This window comes from Poromitra crassiceps (assembly GCF_964638095.1).
Source record: "Poromitra crassiceps genome assembly, contig: HAP1_SCAFFOLD_253, whole genome shotgun sequence".
Taxonomy (NCBI): Eukaryota; Metazoa; Chordata; class Actinopteri; order Beryciformes; family Melamphaidae; genus Poromitra; species Poromitra crassiceps.
In genome coordinates, this window is record NW_028152144.1 from 108,644 (window position 1) to 123,235 (window position 14,592).

Sequence of the window (14,592 nt, forward strand, 5' to 3'; positions counted from 1 at the left end):
ACAGACAGAGACACACAGACAGAGAGAGACACACAGACAGAGAGACACAGACAGAGAGAGACACAGACAGAGAGACACAGACAGAGAGAGAGACACAGACAGGGAGACACAGACAGGGAGACACAGACAGAGAGAGAGACACAGACAGAGAGACACAGACAGAGAGAGACACACAGAGAGAGAGACACAGACAGAGAGAGACACACAGAGAGAGAGACACAGACAGAGAGACACAGACAGAGAGACACAGAGAGAGACACACAGACACAGAGAGACACACAGAGAGAGATACACAGACAGAGAGACACAGACAGAGAGACACAGACAGAGAGACACAGACAGAGAGAGACACACAGACACAGACAGACACAGAGAGAGAGAGACACAGACAGAGAGAGAGAGAGACACATACAGAGAGACACAGACAGAGAGAGACACAGACACAGAGAGAGACACAGACAGAGAGAGACACACAGACAGAGAGAGACACAGAGAGAGAGAGACACAGAGAGAGAGACACAGAGAGACACACAGAGAGAGAGAGACACAGAGAGACAGAGACACCGACAGAGAGAGAGAGAGACACATACAGAGAGACACAGACAGAGAGAGAGAGAGACACACAGACAGAGAGAGAGACACAGACAGAGAGAGAGAGAGACACATACAGAGAGACACAGACAGAGAGAGAGAGACACACAGACAGACAGAGAGACACAGACAGAGAGAGAGAGACACACAGACAGAGAGAGAGACACAGACAGAGAGAGAGAGAGAGCGTACCCATGGCGACTCCAGAGAAGTGGATGAGTGTCTTCTCCGATCATCACCTCCTCGATCAGCTTGCACTGACCCAGCTTCACCAGCTCAGGGTGGTCGAAGGTCGAGGCGATCTCCCCTCCTAGACACACACACACACACACACACACACACACACACACACACACACACACACACACACACACACACACACACACACACAATTTTAAATACTTGAGCCTTGACTTGGGTTGGATAGACATCAAACTCATAATGCTTTTACCAAGTTGTATCCTATTAAAACCATACTGCAGTGAAAAGTACTGGATATTTCTCACCTCTCCACATGAACTGGACTTAACGGAGTCAATTCACATCATCTGAAATCCCCCATAGCATCTAAACCTTCATCACATTCAAACTCAGTGAATCTGCTTCCTCACATCTAGTTTTTTACTCAATCAATTTTCTTTAAACTATTTAAAACATCAAAATAATAATAATAATAATAATAATAATTTATAATAACAATAATAATAATAATTAACTGTGTGTGTGTGTGTGTGTGCGTATGTATGTATGTACAGTATATGTGTGGTGTGTGTGTATGTATGTATATGTGTGTGTGTGTATATAGTGCCTTTTAAACATGGAGTCTGGATCATGTCAGGCTAGAGAGACCAGGATATTTTCCGGTTTTACCTTTCTAAACATGAGGGGTCTTTGTTAACACATTGAGTGCCAAGGACGTCTGTGCACGTCCTAAAAAAAAGTAACGAGGAGTGCCAAGGACGTCTGTGGACGTCCTAAAATCATAATTCATATTATTCCATAATTCTGCTGTTTAAGGTCGTACCTAGCCAGTGAGCATGAATCCCTTCAAGGGATCACACGGCGCCACCTTAAACATCGTCACGGGAGCTGCTCCACCCACCTCAGATCCTTTACTTTGTACAGGAGACAGCAGGGAAAGACGTGATCAAAGTGGAAACCGATGCATGCTTCAGCCAGAGCCGTATTGATTGCTCTGTCTGCAGCGGAGCGGACAGTTGGCTCGGCTGCATCCGTGCCCACAACTGAGCTCTTCTGCTTATATCTATCTTCTATCTATCTGTTTCTCCACATGATTCCCTGCCAGAAAGCCAGCACCCGAAGCCGAACGGCCAAGCCCTTTTCGTTCAGTCGCGTTTGGCACTTCCTTGTTGCGCGCTGGGATCTGTCCGGGGCAAAAACGGAGTAGACTCTGTGCGTGTGGGGAGGAGCCCGCAGCTCGGGGGTGGAGGGGGGTGGAGGGGGGTGGGGGGAGCAGGCTGCACAGAAACCACACTAGGCCACCACATCAGAAAACACCAGCCAGAGTCAGTGAATGTGCTCGAAATTAGAGTGCAAAAGGTATTCATAAAAGTCACTATATCTTGGAAACTAAAAAAAAACGACAGAAAACCCTTGAAAGTGCACTTTTTTCAGAGGGTGTCATTTCATAATGGAACTGTCTAGAAACAAAATTTCTTCTTTGGAAGAAGCAGGAGTGTTCAATGTTTCATTAAAGTCCAGCCCTTTCAATATAGCCCAAATAGAAAAAATTCTATAGCTGTTTTCATCTGAATGGAAGTGAATCTGGCACAGGCTGCAGACAATTTTACTGAAGCGCTGTGGCACTCAATGTGTTAAGAAACAACTGGATATGAGCCGTTTTTTCTGCCAGTGGGCGGGGGAAGGGGGGGGGGCGCGGTAGCATGTATCGAAAACAAGAAATGTGATAGGAAACAGCTTTAGCTTTATCAAATATTTACCGGCCACTATGTTTCCTAAATAAACGTTTTGAATCCATTTAATTCTCTATAGTCCATTCTTTATAGCCTCTATAGTTGTAGTCGATCTTATTTATTTCAGTGTTGTCATTAAGAGGCCGATTTCGCAGCAAGAATATTGAATTGGTCGGCACGTCGTTCTCAGTAAAGGACGCTTTCGTTATTGAAACAGACAACATGCATGCATGCTCCTACTGTAGCCTATCTATCTGCATTTGCAGAAACTCATGAACCCATATCTTCTGGACATTGCCTTGATGAAAAAACAACGTAGTGTTAGCTAAAAGTAATAAGTGCAACAGCGCACAACTTGAATCCCCAGCAATAGGCTACGTAGGCACCTTAATCTCTCCCACTCACCTGGCACCTGCGCGGCAGCTCTCCTGCACTGGTTCTCGGCTCCCATGTGGCTTTATTTGTGGTAAGCATTTTGATTCATCTTCTCATCATACGAACCAAGCGCGAGCCATTGATTGATTGATTGATTGATTGATTCGCCCGAGTAGGTAAAAAGGCTTTTTACCTCCGCTAAATTGACAGCCTACGTCGGGTCGCTTTCGCTTTTGACGGCGGCAGGCACGCTTCTGGTTCTTTCCTGCCGTCTTGCTTGCCTGAAGTAGGCTACTTGTTGCATGATCTCGATAAAAAAAAGGACTGGCCTAGCAAGGGATGTCTGTTATGACATTTCAGTTTCCTCCTGTGTGTTTCCTCACAGCGGGTCCAGCGCTGGCCGGCGGGACTGATGCTGCTTGTGTGGCTTTTAAACGGCGCTCTACACTAACGAAAACGTCTGCTATATTTTTATTTTTCACCAACACTCAACTTAGGGGGCGGAAAAACTAGTGAACGTGAAGTGAGTCACGAAGAGGCACTATGGCAGATCTGCGGATAATGACCTGCCACTGTTTAACTGCACCTCCTTTTGCGCTAATCCGGATCTTACACCGGTGCCGGTAATTGTTGTTTAACATGCAGGCCAACCGGCTAGGAGCAGGTTATAATACAGATTCCACTGCATGTTAACTCATTGAGTGCCAAGGACGTCGATCGACGTCAAAGTACATAGTGACGTAGAGTGCCAAGGACGTCGATCGACGTCAAATGCGTTTTTTGATGGTGGGACGTGGATCAAAGCCTCCTGCATCTCCTGTACAAATATTGTAGCTATTGAAGGTGTATAACCTATTTTACGGACTCATTAGGTGGCGACAGTGCTCTCCAGATTAGAGAAAGGTCCGGAAAACAGCAGGAAAAATCCCCGTGATCAAAGAGAAACCGCTCATGCTGCAGTCAGAGCCATATAGATTGCTCTGTCTGCAGCTGAGGTTGGCTGCGAACAGCAGTCAATCCGCGCACACAACTGAGCCCCTCTGCCTCTGCTGTATAGTTTCTATACACGATTAACCGCCAGAAAGGCAGCACCCGACGCCGAAGGGCCAAACCTTTCCCTGCAGTCCGGTTTGGCATTTCCGTGTCGCGCTGGGAGCCGGCGCACAAAAACGGAGCGCTCCGAAAATAGACTGGGTGCGTGAGCCTGTGTGTTAGTGTGGGGAGGAGTTTGCAGCTGAGGATGGGAGAGGGGGGTGGGGCACGCAGGGCACCACACAACTACACCACGTCACTACATCAGGAAATATTAGCTTCAGACTCAGTGAATGTGCTTGAAATGCTGCATTTCACAAAAGGCGGAATATCTCAGCTTCTAATTTGAAATGTGTCTTTTTGCTCAAAACAGCCCATCTTCTCCGGCTCATAACTAAAGAACGGAAAATGGTATCAATAAACTTTTTTTTGCAGATGATAGAAGAGAGTCTCATCGTTCTTTGTGCGTGTTCGGTGTTTACATAGTAATATCACACAATATTCTGTGGGCCTCGAGAAATCACTGAAAACGCTCTGAAACTCTGGCACTGGGAGCGTCCGTTCTCCAAAAGTGGCTGGCACTCAATGAGTTAAGAAGTGGCTTATGTGTGGTGTGTGTGCATATATGTATATGTGTGGTGTGTGTGTGGTCATACCGGTGACCAGAGCGAGGCGCTCCACGCCGGGGAAGTCTGCGTGTTCGATGGTCATGACCCCAGCCGCAGCGAACAGCTGCTCCGGGTAGTTATAGATCAGCTGTCTGTAGAGAGAGGGGGGGGGGTGAGCAGGGAGGGCTCTGTGTGTGTGTGTGTGTGTGTGTGTGTGTGTGTGTGTACTGGCCTGCAGGTGACCCCAGGTAACTGCTCCCTAAACCTTCCTCTTCACTCTCTACATCAGTGGTTCTCAAACATTTTCACGTCAAGGACCCTAAACTGACACACATTAGAGCGGGGTCACCACCTGAGCAGATCTTAGCTTTTAGATGTTTTATTACAGAAAGTGTATGAAACCCATGACCAAAAACAGTCATACACTCTGTCAATGTGGGTTTTATGAATGAAATTGTGACATTTTGAGTGACGTTTACTGCATTCTGGTGATTTTTTATGCACAATTGTGATTCTTTTAAATGCATCAATTTCAAAGTCCTCTGCTACTCTCAACATGAATGTAAAGGAAATACAGAGTCGTAGGGTCTGTCTGTAACGCAAGTGAGCTTCCTATCACCTAGCTACCTAACTAGATACTTTATTAATTAGGTATCAATTTTAATATAGGTGACTGAAAAATAAACTTGTTTCAGACGTCCTGGCGCTTTAAGGTAGCGTCATTTTATCCTTGTCCTGCAGTGGGCAGTGCAACACGCCTAGTAGCCGCGACACTGCCGGAAACTTGAAAGAAGAAGAAGAAGAAGAAGAAGCGACTGCTGGAACGTTCTAGACATAGCTAGATAGATAGATAGATCAAGATAGATCAAGCTAAGCTAAACCAGTTGTTTTTCGGCCAGACGTTTTTCGTAGTAATGGAAGAAGAACTGCTGTTTCTTTTTATTATTATTTATTATTATTTTGAGGAGATGGCGGAGGAAGAGGCCGAGGAGGACCGTGCCAGGATGGGGAGGTTGAAGCGGTGGGCGGCACTTTTGTCTAGTGAACCAGACCAGGTACAGTAGGCCTGAAGTTAGCAAATTTAGCTCCGTGACTGGACAAAAGACAGTCTACTACATAATTGTGACGTTCTTCCAGTGAAGTAAAATTATGCTCTATTGTCTTGGGCCCAGGGGTTGGCCATTGCAGTAACATAATGGACCAAGAGATTATTTAAAATGTCTCAAAGACACAGAACTAGCGTTAGATGCTATGCTATACCCCACATGACTGATAGCCAGCTAGCCCCGTTGGCTCAGCCAGCCAGCAAGATAGTTTAGAGCAGTCATAATTCATTACGATTTGCAAATACAGATGCACAGATACATACATCAATCAGTTTAATAAATTAGAACACAGATTGCTAAATTGAAGTATTAGGATTTAATACAATTAATGGTTACAGTAATTCACAACATTTAACATTGAGACGATCACTTGACCCTTTTTCATAAGTACATGTAGGAAATAAATGAATGTATGGATATGGTAAATAGATTGGTTGACATAAATGGCTTAAACTTTAAACAGATTTCAAGAGTTTTAAAATGTACACATGACGTGACCCCATCTCCCCCAACAGGAGAACTTGACTACCTACTGCCGTCTGAACATTCATGTGCCACTGCTGCGCCTGTACTTTGATGATGGAGACACACGTCCAGACTTCAGGCTCCACCGAGACGCCATCACAGCCCTCCTACGCATGATGGACCCTCAGAGGCACCATGGCTGGGGACCGGAGCTGGAAGTGCTAGTTTTCCTCTTTTGGTTAGGAGCTGGTACCTCCTACAGGTAAGAATGGGGATAGTTAATTTTTATTAATTACATTTTAGAGACTGCTTAAAGATCTGAATCTTTATTGATACCACTATCGATACTTTTCTATTACTTGGTGGAAAGACGAGACTACAATACATTTTTAACATAACTGGTATTGATTATGTAATGGTCTCAATCTCCATTCCTACCTAACCTGTAGGGTGACATCCAGAGCATTCGATATACCCCGCTCCACAGTCCACCTGTTGGTCCACCGCATGGCGACGGAACTCCTCAATGTGGCCCCTCGTGTCATCCGTTTGCCACAGACAGAGGAGGAGCACAGGGCAGTTGGGGATGGCTTTGCTCACCTGGCCAGGCACCCGGCATTCAGGAATGCCCGTGGGGCAATTGACGGCTGCCATGTGAGAATCAAGGCACCTGGGGAAGAGGACGCACAATGCTACAGGCAAGGCTTAAAGTTCTCAGGCACCATGCCATATTTCAGGCATAGAGCAGTATTACATTAATATAATACTTAATTTAATGCATTGTACACATTTCCTCACAGGCTCACAAATATTTTCTTGTTTTTGATTTTACCCCTGTACAGGAACAGAAAGCTGTACACGTCAATCCAACTCCAGGCAGTGTGTGACAGCAGGGGCCGATACATTGACATTTACGTGGGAACACCGGGGTCAGTGCATGACGCAAGGGTGCTGCGGCGAAGCCCCATCTACCACTCTGCCTACCCTCCCCCTGGCACTTTCCTCCTTGGAGACAGTGGCTACCCCTGTTTGGAGAGACCACTGGCCCTCATCACTCCTTTCAGGTAGGGATGCACGATATATTGGCAATCATATCGTATCGGCCGATGTTAGTCTTTTTTTCTTTTACATATTCATATCGGTCCAATGTTGCAATGTTAATATCGGTTATCGTATCGGCCAAAATGTTCATTGGTGCATCCCTACTTTCAGGAGACCTGTCAGAGGTGCAGAGAAGCTGCGCTTCAACATCCACCACGCCAGGGCTCGCAACATCATAGAGCGAGCCTTTGGAATGATGAAGACCCGGTGGAGAGCCATCTTCCTGCAGGCCCTGGAGGTAATTTAAACTGAGAATGACCGCAGCAAATGAGCAAATTCAAAGAGAAATAATTTATGTACTTATCCTTGAATTAATCTTTGGTTTCCCTCTAAGGTACACTCCACCTTTGTGCCAGATGTCATCATGGCATGCGCCACACTGCACAACATCTGCCTGGGAGTGGGTGACATCATGGAGGAAGAAGATGGGCAAGACCCTGCTGATGATGAGGCTGGGGGCGAGGCACAAGCTGGGGAAATGAATGGGAACGCCCTGCGTGACCATCTATCAACCCAAGTCAGCGCACTCCAGGATGTGGTCGGTGGCCATGAGTACGCACTGCACTGAGCTCAAGCTTATGGTGCGTCTGGGTGTTCTCCCATAATGTTCTCCTGAATCCTGTTGACTAACGTTAGAGTCCGCCGGAAGCCCGACACCGGCAGTTCCCCTCCAAGCAGGGTCTTAACGGAGCACGTTGTCTAGTGTCTTGTGCTGTCAAGTCTGTCTGTGGCGTCAATTGTCCGGGATCCTGTCCTGTAATGTGAAGTAAGTCTTGTGGCATTTCCCCTTACCCCGGTTATATACAAATGAGTTGGCAACCACCCTTTGGCAAATCAACTTTTGTACCATTTGATAATAGTTGTAAAATGATTATTTTTGTTGTTTTGTAAAATTATTCTTGAATTTTTGTAATCTGTTGTACTGTGAATGTAAATATTTTTAGTTTGAGTGTGTTCCACTGTTACCCAGTTTATTTTTGCTACATTTGAAATAAAACAATTTGCTTGTAAAACAATCTTTTGTTTATTTTATTACAAGTAACCTTGAACAACCATTTATAAAAAATCACATTTCATTTAATTTCAGTCAAAACTGGGTTGATTCAACCAACATGAAACAGAGAGAACTTCACTGACAAACAATGCTGATTTATTTTGCACATGATCTCACACATATCTTACAACTGTAACCAATTCTGAATGCATTTATTTAGACAGTTATTGAGAGTTGATTTTGAGTTAAGTTGAGTGATGTCATTAATGACAACACTGCCTCCACAACTTAACACAGATCAACTCTCAATAACTGTCTAAATAAATGCATGCAGAATTGGATATGTGTGAGATCAATCTGCATTGTTTATGAAACAAAATGCAAATGAGAACTTCACTGAAAAACCATGCTGATTTATTTTGCACATGATCTCACAAATGTCTGAAAACTCTAAACAATTTTGCAGGCATTCATTTAGTTTGACAGATTTGAAAGTTAATTTGAGTTCAAGTGAGTGATGTCATTTGTCCATGAATGACTTCACTGCCTCCACAAATGAACACAGACCAACTCTCAATAAATGTCAACCTAAATGAATGCCTGCAAAACTGTTTGCAGTTTTCAGATGTCTGAGATCATGTGCAAAATAAATCAGCATTGTTCTCCTTTAAACTAGGAGCAGAGAAAGTGGCAGCAAGCAAGCTCAAAGTCAACATAGAATCAAAAGTGGAAAAAGGAGCTTACTGGTTACTTTTTAGGGAGAATATTTAATCCAGAAGTGTTGGTACACAGGTAACCTCAGGTTTACATACAATGTACAACTTCAAATACAATAAGAGACACGGGCAGGAAAACGCAACGCGTTTCAACCTCACTGGGTCTTCATCAGGCTGAAGGCTGACGAAGACCCAGTGAGGTTGAAACGCGTTGCGTTTTTCCTGCCCGTGTCTCTTATTGTATTTGAAGTTGTACATTGTATGTAAACCTGAGGTTACCTGTGTACCAACACTTCTGGATTAAATATTCTCCTTTAAACTAAAAATAAGTTAGAAAGAAAATGCTCAACGCCTATCCATAAATCTCTCTAGGATAGAGAAGAGTCGGTCGGTTCGCTCTGCCTCATCCCTCCTCCTCTGCGCCTGCCTCTCTCTTTCACGCTCCATCTCCTCCTCAATCAGATCGGCGAGGCGACGCCGCTTCCTCTGTTGTGGGGCTGGGGCCATTTCTTGTGCTCTTTCTGGCTCTCGTGCCTCTCCTTCTCCTCCAGCCGCCGCTGCCTCCTCCTCTCCATCACCTCGCTCCTGTTCAGCTGCTGGCTTTGGCACACCCTCCAAAGGCAACGTGGCCCTCACCACCGCAGGCGTTATTGAATGTTTTTTTCCCAGGGCCTCGTCCATCAGGTTGTACCAAGGCCAGGTGGCCGGTGTACCCTCACCGCGGTCTGTACCACTACCGGTTGGTGGATCTTTCAGTTTCTAGAAGAAACGACAATTGAACAGTGCATAAAGAGCCCTAAAGTGAAAGAATGGATGAATATTACAATGGATATATATAAGATGGAAAGACTAACTGCTGTTATCAATCATAAAGTAGAACAATTTACCTCAAGATGGGAATGCTGGGTTCAATATATAACACCCATTAGGCCAGATTTTATTTTTTTGGATCCAAGATGAATGTACAATGAAAAGTAGACTCCCTGCTCTATATGTTTTGTTTTTGTTTGTTTGTTTTGTTGCTGCTGTTGCGGCTGTTGTGGTTTTGTCTTTTCTTTTATTTGTCTATAAAAAAATAAAAAATAAATCTATGGCAGTACATATCTACAACGTATACAATGTAAGAACGTATAATAATCTGTCAATAAAAAGTAAAAAAAAAAAAAAGAACAGTGCATAAAGTAAAATGCAGTAGTGGCCTGTGGCTAACACTCAAGAACAATTAATACCTTGTACTGGGTCTTCAAGTTGTCCCATTTTTTTTGGGCAGATTTGAAGTCCACTTTCCCCTCCAGCCCAATATCAGCTAGCAGTTGACTGCAAAACACACACATACACAAAACACACAGGATTTGTGGGCTGTGTCCATTTGTGACAGCATCAGTGATTCAATATTTCCCACCTGGCAACACTGGTATGAAAACTGGGCATATGAACCTCTATGAAATGGAGGGGTTTAAATTAGTGATTTGTTCATCTCAAATGTTTTCATGGCACAGGGACCCATATGGGGAGATGTTTGATGTTGATTTAGCACTGAATTGTAGAACTGTCTACACTGGGGAGACAACTCGGTGAGTGTGAAATCTAGATTAGACTACTCATCTTTATATATCGTCTGATTGGGATATTTGGTTACTTAAATTTGAGTGAAATCAAGCTAACCCCCCCCCCCCCCCCAAATCAACCCACAGCAAAAGCCAGAGCATAATAAGCTGTGTTGTTCAATGTTGGTGTGTAACTTACTTCCATCCATTGATAGCCGAATTCCTGTCCCCTGTAAAAAGCTTCTTGAGCCGCATCCTGGCCTTAATCAGCTTTGCTGTATCCTGTTTTGTCCCTATAAAATAAATCAGTTGCCACGGTGTAATTTATTTAGACAGTGAGCAGAGCTGAAGCCAAAGGAGCTAACGTCATCATCAGCTAATGAATGCATAACGTTACCTAGCGTATTTCTTATCGATAACGTTACACATTCAACCAACAAATGTGTGCTTAAGTAATGGCTGGTTAAAAACGAACTTCACTTACACTTGAAGGTGAACGCAGGGTCTGGGAGGGGAGGCTGGCAAGCAAGACTAGCCATGTTGCTAGTACCTGGCTCTGTGTTGCTGTCCATGGCTGGTCATGAAGTTCTTTGTACTCCTGGTGCAGGCGCGCGCACGGAGCGGGTAAAACGCTAGCAACCTAACTAGTGGCTGCTGTCCAGAACACCGTCAGCTAAGATGCTTCCTACTATTCTTCAAACGTGACTTTCCTGACACCGTACAAACAACTGACCGCACTGAAATGAAGTAATGGTTTACGCTATTGACTATTCTAAAATAAAAATGAAAAGAAAGCGATGATGCTTGTTATTTAGCGAATGGGCGTTTCACTTTTTCTGTTGCGGGAGGTTTTGTGGGGGCGGCCATTGGAGGAAGTTTGTGGGGAGAGCTTCATTCTTCTTCGTGGATTGCAAGGGGCGCAAGGTATCATGGGATACCCTAGCCCACCAAAGTGTGCATGGTATGGTTCCTCAAAAATTATCAAAAATTATCCATAACTAGGTACCTAAAAAGGTTGCAAATTCAGTGAACTTATGTATCAAACTGGTTTCAGACAGCCTAATTACAACTTATTACCTAGAAATGCCACCTATAAAGATCGTTCACTTGCGTTACAGACAGAACCAATGACAATAAGAGTAAAGCACAGTTGCATCAATTATATTAAGAGTTTAAACTGACTGAACTCAGTCTGTAGACTGAACTCTGTCTGTAGACTGAGCTCTGCCATCCATGCATAGGATACCTAATAATGGTCATAATGGTTTGTTCCCACTGGTCGTAAAGGGTTATCATCACTTTCAATGTCAAATTAACATCATCCACTTGAAGTAACACAGAAGTCAGTTGACAGAGACTGTCATTGATATGCAGTGTTGGGAGTAACTAGTTACTAAGTAACTAGTTACTGTAACTTAACTACTTTTTTCAGTAACTAGTAATCTAACTAATTACTTTTTCAAATTCAGTAACTCAGTTAGTTACTAAAATAGTAACTGGGCTAGTTACTAGTTACTTTAGGACATGAAAATAACGGACAACTTCAGAGGATTAGCCAGTTTCTGATCCTCAGACCTAGTCCAGGGAGAGAGCTGCAGCCAGAGCCCCAGAGGCTAATGACCTTGATAGGCTATAAGCCTCCCCAATAAGCGAAGGTTCAATGCCACACTGTGGCACAGCAACACTAACATAATGTTTGCATTAATAACAATCGAAGCGGACTTTTAAAAGTAACGCAAAAGTTACTTTCCCTAGTAACTAATTACTTTGAAGTAACTGGTAACTTTAGAGGTAATTAAATTACCTTTTGAGAGAAGTAACTAGTAACTGTAACTAATTACCAATTTTCAGTAACTTTCCCAACACTGTTGATATGTTAAGAAACTTTCTGCATCAAAATGACATAGTACTTTAGGACAATTGACACGTTCTACGTGTCAAAATAAAATGCAGTGCTGAAAATACCTTCAGCACTACACTAGCTACAAAAAAAATGTATACACATATTTTACACGTTTTCTCCCTATAGGAGATGGTCACATGGCAAGGTACATTATGAACTGTCATAGCATCATTTCCCGTGGCCGTTGCCATGGAAGCCAAGAACGGGAGTGAGGTGTGGTGTGTGTGGTGTGTGTGTGTGTGTGTGTGTGTGTGTGTGCGTGTGTGTGGTGTGTGTGTGTGTGTGGTGTGTGTGTGTGTGTGCGTGTGTGCGTGTGTGCGGTGTGTGTGTGTGTGCGCGCGCGGGTAGGAAATGTTTCAGTGGCATTTTGGATCATTTCCAGGGCAATTTGATCAAATGAGGAAAATCCGTTCATCTATTTTGCACTCGAGACCAATATTCAATGACTCTTATTTAAAAAATAATAATAATAAAAGTTAATAGGGGTGCACCGATCACGTTTTTTGCCACCGATCACCGATTGCCGATCACCTATGAGAAATATCTGCCCAACCGATCATCGACCGATCACCGATTACCGATTACCGATCACCGATATATATATACGCCCTGGGGTGTCCGTAAAAACACGAGGCAGGAGACAGATGGGAGTTCAACCGTTTAGTTGTCAGTTCTCTTCAGTACAGTACAGCAGTATAGGCTCTTTACAGCATTATGACAGGAATAGTAGGATTGTGTGTGGTCTGGAAAAAGGAGGCAATAAAATATACAAACAGGTCAGTAACCAAGCTTGCTGTTATATAGGCCAATTATAGTGATAATTAACAACTAATAATATATAAATGATAATTAGGTAAACTGTAAGTCAGTTACTCTTAAACACCAGTCTTGAACCATGACTAAAGCCAAAGAGCTCCCACTCATAGAACCGGGGTTATGCACAATAACCGTCATACATTGGGATCCGCATCGAACGAACATCAAAACGACCCGCCCATCGAGGCCGAGTTACAGTGTTATAATTAGCAGCACTATGAGTGCGATCTACATAATGGTGACAGGGTTACATGACGGGAGAAACAACAGAATCACAACTCACAAGCTACACACCAGCTAAACTCCATCTGAGTAGTGGCATTAATTAGCGCAACAGACAATCAAACGGCAAATGCACGCAACAAACGTTATTGCAATGATTGCAGGTAGATCGATCTAAAACCAAAAGGGAATGCAATACAGGAATATTAACATAATAATGACTTACTGGTTGGTCATATACGCACACATGGAAGAAGGGGATTAGAACATGTTCAACTGATGTTCAAAGAAAGGAAGAAAGTCCGTCTGAACGGAGCGCACATCCACATACTCAGCCGCACACTTTCGCTTCCTTCAAAGTGCCCGCGGGAACATCAATGCTTGCGTGGAAATTGTCTGTGTGTGCGCGTGCACTACCCCGACTACCACCGTGTCAATCTGGGACTTTAATAAACACGGACTTAACAGCATGCAAATGCCTCGGTAGGCGGGAGGACTGGAGGTAACTTCTCTCTGCTGAGGCTGCTCTAATCACCAGCTGATTTGTGTGATTCAAAGACGCAAGGGGTGTGTTGACAGTCTGGTGCAGTGTGTGCATGGAGGTGAGTACACTGATGAAAGCAAAGCGTGTGCTTTGCAACACAATGATATAAACGTTAGAGCACAATATGAAAGTTAAACGATAGACATTGAAGACATGAAAATGGGCTGCCTCATGTTTCTCACGTGCAGCATGATCGGCTATGCGATCGGCAACATTAAAGGAATATCGGAAACAGCAGATCACATATTTGAGGTCCAAATCGGCCGATACAGATTGCGTGTCGATCGATCGGTGCACCCCTATAAACAATCAGTTTATAAAAAAATATCTTCCATTTCCTATCATCTCATTCTCAACAGCACTTGATTGTCTGGCATGTTATGTAATGTACTTGGTATGGCACACAAAAACCCATTCTGTATATCAACATACCAATCCAAATAACATGTATTACAATCATATTAGGCCTAATACTAACATTTGATTGTTACAGTTCAACGTCCTCTTCCATCAGTCAACAACATCAGTTGATTGATCTTTTGCCATACGGCCTGATTGCAGTAAAGGTGTTATGTTGTGATATAAAGCAGCTGCTGGCTGAGCATGCAGACACCAGACGGTGCATCGCAGCATGCCGT

The 14,592-nt window shown here is 43.8% G+C and overlaps 3 protein-coding genes across 3 annotated transcripts in view; 1 reads left to right on the forward strand and 2 right to left on the reverse strand.

Moving 5' to 3' along the window:
• The window catches only part of LOC310770873 (T-complex protein 1 subunit beta-like), a gene marked incomplete at its 3' end in the record, with an annotated part of 34,848 nt that overhangs the window by 18,802 nt on the left and 1,454 nt on the right, over positions 1–14,592 (reverse strand). The window contains exons 2-3 of the mRNA XM_083663577.1: positions 4,589–4,692; positions 784–901 (exon numbers count right to left, since the gene is read on the reverse strand). Of these exons, the coding sequence (XP_083519703.1) occupies positions 784–787 (4 nt within the window). The 5' untranslated portion in view covers positions 788–901; positions 4,589–4,692. The remainder of the gene's footprint in view (positions 1–783; positions 902–4,588; positions 4,693–14,592) is intronic.
• LOC310770874 (putative nuclease HARBI1) lies at positions 5,509–8,217 on the forward strand (the record flags this gene model as incomplete). Its single annotated transcript, XM_083663578.1, has 6 exons — positions 5,509–5,595; positions 6,162–6,373; positions 6,561–6,809; positions 6,954–7,175; positions 7,324–7,450; positions 7,547–8,217. The coding sequence occupies 6 exons, from the start codon at positions 5,509–5,511 to the stop codon at positions 7,778–7,780; spliced, it is 1,131 nt and encodes a 376-aa protein (XP_083519704.1). The 3' UTR covers positions 7,781–8,217.
• On the reverse strand, positions 9,196–11,082 carry LOC310770872 (uncharacterized protein). The gene is made up of 4 exons (XM_083663576.1): positions 10,954–11,082; positions 10,669–10,762; positions 10,152–10,239; positions 9,196–9,681 (listed from the first exon to the last, which is right to left on the reverse strand). The coding sequence occupies exons 1-4, from the start codon at positions 11,039–11,041 to the stop codon at positions 9,268–9,270; spliced, it is 684 nt and encodes a 227-aa protein (XP_083519702.1). The 5' UTR covers positions 11,042–11,082; the 3' UTR covers positions 9,196–9,267.